The sequence below is a fragment of the Lampris incognitus genome, chromosome 1, assembly GCF_029633865.1.
Source record: "Lampris incognitus isolate fLamInc1 chromosome 1, fLamInc1.hap2, whole genome shotgun sequence".
NCBI classification, from domain to species: domain Eukaryota; kingdom Metazoa; phylum Chordata; class Actinopteri; order Lampriformes; family Lampridae; genus Lampris; species Lampris incognitus.
In genome coordinates this window covers 105,128,568-105,137,874 of record NC_079211.1, presented here as the reverse complement: position 1 = coordinate 105,137,874, position 9,307 = coordinate 105,128,568, and the positions used below count along the sequence as shown (strand labels likewise).

Genomic DNA, 9,307 nt, shown 5'->3' with positions numbered 1-9,307 from the left:
CTGGTAGCTGTGGAATGAGGAATGGCCAAATTAGTGTGGTCTCTTCCTCCTTTGTACTGAGTTTCAGCCCTGCTGGTTACATGCTGATGCAAGTCAGGTCAAGTCAATTTTATTTGTATAGCCCAATATCACAAATTACAAATTTGCCTCAGGGGGCTTTACAGCAACACAACATCCTGTCCTTAGACCCTCGCATCAGATAAGGAACAACTCCCTTAAAAAAAAAAAACTTTAACAGGGAGAAAAAAATAGGAAGAAACCTCAGGGAGAGCAACAGAGGAGGGATCTCTCTACCAAGATGGACAACGTGCAATGGATGTTGTGTTTGCACAATTTACAGAATGCAACATTGAAAGAGGATAACAAAATTATAATGGAATTATAAAATATATGAAGAATATGATGAGGAGGATGCCAAGCAGTGTCCAGAGAGAACAGCCCAGCCCAGGAACTGAGCCCCACGACCAGCATCAACATGTAAACAAAAAAGAAAAAAAAAATTGTCACACGTCTGAGTGAGAGAAAGACATAACATAGAAACAGGATAACAAAATTATATGGATTTATAAGATATATAAAAACAAAATGTGATGAGGGGGATGCCAAGCAGTGTCCAGGTGGCGACCACCATCACCATGGAGACCTGGGAGGAGGACAGACTGCACGTGTACACAAGGGACACTCACATCACACCAGTCACACACACAGAAGAAGAGAAAGGAGAAGACATCAGAGAGAGAGAGAAAAGACGTGAGAGAAGAGAACAGTTTGCAACAGTCATAATCTATACTCTATAATCTCATTGGCGGAACAGTGCTTGGGTAAATTCATTTAGGCAGAAACCGACCCACTATGCAGCACAGGTTGTGAAGCACTCAAAGGCTACTAATTGTATGCTAAGGCAAAAAGATGAGTTTTAAGTCTGGATTTAAAGGACTCAACAGACTCTGATTGTCTGATGGCAGCAGGCAGGTTATTCCACAAGAACGGGGCCCGATAGGAAAAGGCCCTGCCACCCGCTGACTTCTCTTTAGCTTTGGGTACACACAGGAGGCCTGTATTTTGAGAGCAAAGAGCTCGCCATGGAATGTACAGTTTCAGGATATCAGACGGGTAAGATAGGGCAAGTCCATTCGGGATTTTATAAATCAGCAGAAACATCTTGAAGCACCCATTGTATGGGCTCCAGCTCTATTTAGCATTCATTTAACTAAAATAAAACCTGATAGAAAAAACTGTTTTACTCTACTGGTGGGAGTTTCAGGAAGGTTTTTGTTAACCATTTGTTTGCCCGACTTTTTAGTTAAGATATACATTTTTCTAATTGGGCTGTTCTAACCTTTTATAAAAAAGTGCATTGGGGCTGTCCGCTGATTAGATGACACACTGGTCTGAAACATTATGTTCACTCATTCAAGTCCCTCCAGCAAGTGTCATTTTCCCTGCTTGAAGTGCCTTTGAGCAAGACACTTGAGGCTGAACCCCTTCCTGCTCAGTCACTCTGAAATAACATCAATGAGACTCCATCAGAAAAGACAATGGATGTTAAATGTACGCTGCTCAATCTGTTTAAAAGCTGCTTCTTATGATCGCTTAATGTTAACACATAAATTCAGATAAATATAAGAGTGAGCAAACAAACCTCACAGCAAGAAGGTCTGGAGTTCGAAACCCAGGGTAGTCCAACCTTGGGGGTCATCCCAGGTCGTCTTCTCTGGAGTTTGCATGTTCTCCCCATGTCTGTTCCTCTGGGTGCTCTGGTTTCCTCCCACAGTCCAAAGACATGTAGGTCAGGTGAATCAGCCATACTTAATTGTCCCTAGGTTTGAATGTGTGTGTGTGTGTGTGTGTGTGTGTGTGTGTGTGTGTGTGTGTGTGTGTGTGTGTGTGTGTGTGTGTGTGTGTGTTGGCCCTGTGATGGCCTGGTGGCCTGCCTGCCGCCCAGTGACTGCTGGGATGGGCTCCAGCATCCCGCCATCCCAACTGGGATAAGCGGCTTGGATAATGGATGGATGAATGGATGGGTGGATTTCAGCTTTCCTAGTTAAATAGGTCTTTGTTGTAAATGAGGCCCTCTAGTGGGTCTAGGTTGTAGCTAGTTAGACAGTTTACTGTCATGCTTGAGGAAATCCAAAGTATTACACATTGCAACTTTCATTTTTGAGCGGGGTATCACATTAATTAAATCATTATTCGTTCAAAAGTAAACTGTTTTTGATCAGCTCGATCTCATTGGGAAATGATTTATCCCTTTGCTTTTGGCTGCGTTCTCATGTTGGTGATGCAGGAATGAGGGTTTAGCTACCAGTCGCACACATGGTAAATCCCTCCCAAGTGACAGCATCACCTAAACTGCTTGGGTATTAGATTGTATTCTTGGATGATTCTGTTATTGATCATAAATTTCTGTTTGGAGTTAAGTGTCACATTACATTTCTTCAATTTGAAGAAATAGTTTGAATGTTCTTCTCCTTCTTCTAACCATCTTTCTTGAACAGATAGAGGATCCCTTTTGCTTTGTTTATGCATATTGAATCTAATTGACTTTGTAGGTTACTGAGTTCAATCTAACCCATATCAGACAGATTCTATGGTAAATACACTAGTGTGGAAATAATCTCAGATTCTTCTTCTTTTCATTATAAATTTGCTTATTTTATCCATCCATCCGTCCATTATCCACACCGCTTATCCTGCTGTCAGGGTCGGGTCACGGGGATGCTGGAGCCTATCCCAGCAGTCATTGGGCGGCAGGTGGAGAGACGCTTTGGACAGGCCGCTTCAAATTTCAAATAATCCCAGTGCTTTCCAAATAAATTTCCCCAAATATCCACTGTTTGGCAATACTTCTATTACATTGCAAATTTTAATATACTGTCGTATGAAGTATAGTGCATTTGTGTCTATAGTAGTTCAAAGCTCAGCTTGGAAAAGGTATCCTGTGCTCAGAGTAAAAAGGTCCACTTTTTGGAAAAAAAATCAATACGCTCCTTTTTAGACTGACCTCAGAACCTGCATGAGACTTGTTGTCAGGACTAGGACACTTTGGACCAAGCTTGCATTTGCACAGTCGATAAGTTCATCAATTCAATTTGGAGTGTCGAGAGACATCTAGTTTTGATAGATCTTTATCACGTCCTTCCATTTTTTATTTTATTTATTTAATCTTTATTTCACCAGGAAAGTAACTCTTTGAGATTGAAAATCAGTTTTACAAGCGTGGCCTGGCCAAGGTAGGCAGCTGCAGACCAACACAAAGTTACAACAAACAACACAAACGGTCGACTAACATAAATGAAAAACAGGGTATCAACACATGCATTTACAGTGTTGAAGACAAAGGAATGACAGAGAGTCTGTCTGTCTGTCTTTCCAGATTAACTTGAAGTCATTTAGGGACACCAGGTTGACCAATTTCAGCTGCCTTTGGAGACAATTCCAAGAAAAGGGGTCAAAATAGTTTAAAGTCTTTCCGATTCCGGTGTGCACATTAGAATGGACAGTAGGACAATGTCCTGGGAGTGCAGGGCACGTCCTCAAGCCTATGCATGTCTAGTGCAGGCCAGCCGTCCCTGGCATAAAGTGTGCAGTGACAATTCGGAGCTTTGAATTTGTGATAAACCTCAGCACACCATGGTAGACTGTGTCAACTGACTGAAGACATTTGGCAGATGCATGTGGACACAAAAGGTCGCCATAATCTAAAACAGGGAAAAAGGTTGCAGAAACAAGCCTTCTCCTAGCCTCGAAGGAAAAACAAGACTTCATCCTAAAATGAATACAAGCCTCAGTTTAAGTTTCGTGTTTAGTTGCTTAATGTGTACCTTGAAGGACAAGGACTCATCAGTTAAAATACCAAGGTATCAACTCTCAATCTCATTTGTTTTCACCAAGCATGTTTGGCAACTCATGCAAGCATTTGCTACTTGATGAAGCTAGTTAGGGTGTAGTTAGGGTGGCACGGTGGCCCAGTGGTTAGCACTGTTGCCTCACAGTAAGAAGGCCCTGGGTTCGAACCCCAGGCTGTCCCAGGTCCTTTCTGTGTGGAGTTTGCATGTTCTCCCTGTGTCTGGGTGTGTGTTGCCTGCAGGTGGTCTGGTTTCCTCCCAGCATCAAAAAGAAATCGGTCAAGTTGCATTTTATATAGTGCTTTTCTAGCTGCAACAGCCACTCAAAACGCTACACACACACACACACACACACACACACACACACACACATTGAAGAAGAGGTGGTGCAGTGCTTAGCGCGGTTGCCTCACAGAAAGAAGGTCCTGGGTTCAAGCCCCAATGTAGTCCAACCTTGGTGGGTCATCCTGGGATGTCTTCTGTGTGGAGTTCGCATGTTCTCCCATGTCTGCATGGGGAGAACAGTTTCCCCCCATGGTCCGAAGACATGTAGGTCAGGTGACTTGGCCATACTAGATTGTCTTTAGGTATGAATATGTGTGTGTGTGTGTGTGTGTGTGTGTGTGTGTGTGTGTGTGTGTGTGTGTGTGTGTGTGTGTGTGTGTGTGTGTGTATGTGTGTGCACATGGGCCCTGTGATGGCCTGGCAGCCTGTCCAGGGTGTCTCCCCGCCTGCCGCCCAATGACTGCTGGAATAGGCTCCAGCATCCCCACAACCCTGAGAGCAGGATAAGCGGTTCAGATAATGGATGGATGGACATTGAAGAAGAAGAAGGAACATGCATGTCAAATGTGCAAGAGCTAAGGATAGTTGCTAAACTACAAAACTTTAGGGTTAATACTTCTGTCTGTGTCCCTGACCAAGCCAGTGGAAAGAAGAACTGGAGTTGGTCCCCAGGCGCTGCAGCTGCCCACTGCTCCTATACAATAGGATGGGTTAAATGCAGAGAACACATTTCATTGTAACTGTACAATGACAAAATAAAGTGGCTTTCTATCATTTCATGTTAGGTCAGTTAGCTGGTTGTGTGAGGTAGAAAGAGATGGAACCTCGAAATAGGTGCAGTACACTCAGGTTAGCTCGGTCATAATGAAAATCTATCCATCCATCCATGCATTCAAAATCTACACCAGGGTCGTAGGGGCTGGAGTCTATCCCAGCATGCATTTGGCAGAGGGCAGGGAGACACCCTGGAACCGTTACCAATCCATCACAGGGCCCACCTACACACTCACTCACACCTACTGACAATTTATAGATCCAATTCACCAAACATGTTTATCTTTGGACTGTGTGTGTGTGTGGTGGGGGGGGGGGGACTTGAGCCCCCGGATGAAGGCCCACACAAACACAGGGTGAACATACAAAGGGGAAATGTAAAAAAAAACAAAAACAAAGTTGAAACAGTTCATCTGGACACGTTTATTAAGAGAAACGTTTCATCATCATCTAAGTGACCTCTTCAGTCTCAACTGACTGCAGGTATCCCCACCCTTATAAATAATAGAGGTATAACGACCCCAAACAACGATCGGTTTCACATGCAGATTGTCACGACCATTAACTATCGTTACAATGGCAATGTGCACTATTCACAGAGACATGAGTAATGGTTGCAATCGTCCACCCATCCATTATCCAAGCCGCTTACCCGAATTCGGGTCCCGGGGATGTTGGAGCCTATCCCAGCGGTCATTGGGCGGCAGGCGGGAAGACACCCTGGACAGGCCGCCAGTCCATCAGGGTCGCCAGTCCATCACAGTCATACGTCGCATCGTAGTTGCAATCACAGCATATGAACAGACGTACTCTTAGGCCCCTCCCTCAAAGCCAGAAGACGCCCAAACACGCCGCCATCTTGCCCCTACCCGCTCGCCTCACGGTAGTTGTCATAGTAACCGACGCAGGTTACCCTAGAACGGTATGGCGGGGGACAACGTAGGAGACGACAACGCAACAGTTTCGCTCGATTTCTTTAACCAGTTCGTCACATACGAGGATTTTCTCGACTACCACATCACCAATGTGGATTTATATTACTTGAAGGTAAATTGTGCAGGTGGCGTTTTAGCGCAGCGACTGTATAACAACTTTTGATACAAGCCCTGCATGAGGCCGGGCAAACTACGAACTTAACCTGTTTAATGCTGTAACCTAGGTTAGCTAACGAGCCGCTAACTGTTGATGTTGACACTATCTGAAACTATCGACACACTTTACCGTCACCTTATTAACTAAAAGGTATTAAATAGGTTATTTCCCTCTCAACTAGAAAGCTGCAGCTGTTATGCCAGTAAAAAATATGATCAAATCTTGGTATATTTTGCCGTAACGATACGAGGTGCTTATGTAAATCAACACGAATAGCCACAATCCATCTCATTTGACCCAGTAAAACTGATCCGTCTTTCCGCCGATCCGACATTTCTCTTGTTTAAGACGCGGGGACAGTAATACAGGACCGACTTCAGCGTTAAAATGCCTATGTCAGCCTACATCCAGTAGATGGCACAATTGTAAACGATATGTTAGTTGTGAAGCCACTGTTTGAACACCTGTGTCCACAGAGGGGTGAAACCAGCAGCTCTTATCTGTGCTGATAATCAGCACCAGTCAATCAGGATCAAACTCAATCACCCCTGCGTTGTGACACAACACGGTCGACCTGGGTCGCCTAAGCTTTGCAGACATACTGATAAGGCCAAAGTACTGATAAACCTGATAATTATGAACTTATTTTTCTTGGATGTTCTTCAGAAAATTTGGCAGAGAATCAATATTGAAACACTGAATGCAGGCTTGCTGTGTGCGTGAGCATTACGCCATCGCCGCAGTTTTAGCCAAGTTAGTTGCAGGTTGTGTCAACGAGGGGACAAGTTCCAATGAGCGTTGAAAATGAAGACAATGATGGTAAGGCCCATTTTAGGACCAGCTAAAGGCCTGAGAGTCATTTCTGGTGAGCCACATCAAAGGTGAAGGAAAATCTAACTTTTCCTCTCTGGTCCGGACACAGAGGTCTGGCCGTATGACAACTGGGTTTTTTGGGTAGGATGACATGTGGCGAAAGCTTTGATCCAACCAGCCACAGGATTTGACTCTTAAGATTCGGATTTAGATGATGACTTTATGATTTTGGTTTTAATGCGGTGGGTCTGTAAATGGAGATTAGGCTAATATAGTTCCCATGCAGTCCGTGCACATACACATGGCCACGCACACACACTCACAGACATCCTGAGTGTGTGGGATTCATTTAAAAAGAAAAACTTTTTTCAAGATTGAAACATTAATTAGTCTTCGCACCAATAAGAACGCATGTTGGAAACAGTAAACAAACAAATAGAGAGAACAAGTAGGATTTGTTGGTTGCAGTTTGTAAACAACATTCAAAGTTGGCTCCTCCTCCTCAGTTCAACGACACCAGAAGGACACGCCCCCTGACAGCCGCTACCAGAACACATCCCATTGTACAGTCCAACTCCACGTCGCTGTTCATTCCCATCCTCTCCTTCAGTGCTCGCCAGCTGCTAAAAGCCAACCTCAGATTCACTAGACCGTGCTTTGTTCGCTTGGCGTTTCGCTTCGCTATATTTGTGTCTGGCGGCACGGTGGTGCAGTGGTTAGCATGGTCGCCTCACAGCAAGAAGGTCCTGGGTTCGAGCCCCGGGGTAGTCCAACCTTGGTGGGTCATCTGGGGTCATCCCCTGTGTGAAGTTTGCATGTTCTCCCCGTGTCTGTGTAGGTTTCCTCCGGGGGCTCCGGTTTCCTCCCACAGTCCAAAGACATGTAGGTCAGGTGAATCGGCCGTACTAAATTGTCCCTAGGTGTGTGTGTGTGTGTGTGTGTGTGTGTGTGTGTGTGTGTGTGTGTGTGTGTGTGTCGGCTCTGATGGCCTGGCGGCATGTCCAGGAAGTCTCCCTGCCTGCCACCCAATGACTGCTGGAATAGGCCCCAGCATCCCCGCGACCCTGAGAGCAGGATAAGCGGTTCAGATAATGGATGGATGGATATTTGCGTCTTTTTGGTACTGTGTCCGCCATTGTCGTAGCAACCTCTTAGATGCGTACTAATGATCTCCATCTGGCACCTGGTCGCTACGTTTTTATAGAGTCCCGTTGCCCAAAGGTTAACGCCCAGAAACATCCCGTACACAGCAAAATAAGAAAATACAAGCAGAGGACAGGGTTCTGCGGGTACAGACACCGCCACACACTTCTAGTGGGTTATAAGTCATGATTGAGAGGGATTATGAGTCTATACATTGATTTTTAGGAAAATCCTGCTCATTCCACCTTTAAATTGGAGGAGTCTGTCAGTGTCTACTTCCATAATCTTTAGGCAGAAGAAGGCCGCAGGGGCTGATAGGTTTCTGAATTCCCCAACCATATGTACTGTTCTACTATCCAACTGGGTTTGTAGAATAGATAGGGTATTCAGACGAAATAGATGCATTAGGTTCTCAGTATCAGGGCTTTCGTACAGTTTATTCCTCATAATTACCAGGGATTGAATTTCCACCAAACTGTGACAAAAGTATATTGAAATGATATATACCAAGTCCAGTTGCACTTGATTCAATTCCTTTGGATATATTGAAATTAATCTCCAATGACACCATCAGTTTCTTTGTCAATTCAATTCAACGTTGTCATTAGACATAGCCAGAGAATGAAACAAGGCTTGGACCTCGCCAGAAACAGTGCAAAAAAAAGGGGGGGGGGATTGGAACACAAGAATAAAAATAAGGTATTACATAAATAAGAACAAGACATAAAATTAGACAAAAATAAGAACAAGGTATAAATATGAGTATGGCATTTAAGACATAAAATAAGAACAAGGAATAACACAAGGATAGAACATGATTGTTCAAACTATGATGAAATGGGTTGTATATATTTAAGGTGGGGGATGTGCAATGTCCTGCTGAGAGGAGCAATGTAAACAGCAGTCTTTGAGGTATAGAAAAAGGCAATAGTGCAAAAGAGTCACAAAAAAATGTGATGAGTGGGTGGCCAGGTTCAGCTGGGTGACAGCCCAAGGGAAGAAACTGTTTCTGAGCCTTGTGAGTTGGGCTTGGAGGCTCCTGTAGTGCCTCCCTTGGTCGACTGACATCCATCATTAAGACTATCTCTAAGAATGTAGGCATTATTTTTTGACTTGACATTGTTAAAAAAAACTACCTCCACCCTTCTTTTTTTTTTAGCCCAAGAAACACTGCTATAACCTGTCCTTCTCTGTCAGAGAACAGAGGTCTGAAAAATGCATCCCATCTTTGGCGTTTTCGCTTGAACTACTGCAATGTTTTGTTTACATGCTTCAGCCAAGCTGCTGTGGCTTGATTCCAGTTTGTGCAAAATGCTGTTGCTCGTCTGTTAACAAATATCAAATGCAGGTCT

General features: G+C 44.2%; 1 protein-coding gene across 1 annotated transcript in view; it reads left to right on the top strand.

The window, feature by feature from the left end:
* Window positions 1-5,831: 5,831 nt before the first annotated feature.
* cfap299 (cilia and flagella associated protein 299) overlaps window positions 5,832-9,307 on the top strand; it is a 127,210-nt gene continuing 123,734 nt past the window's right edge. Inside the window, exon 1 of the mRNA XM_056278685.1 lies at window positions 5,832-5,954. Within this exon, the coding sequence (XP_056134660.1) occupies window positions 5,832-5,954 (123 nt within the window). The remainder of the gene's footprint in view (window positions 5,955-9,307) is intronic.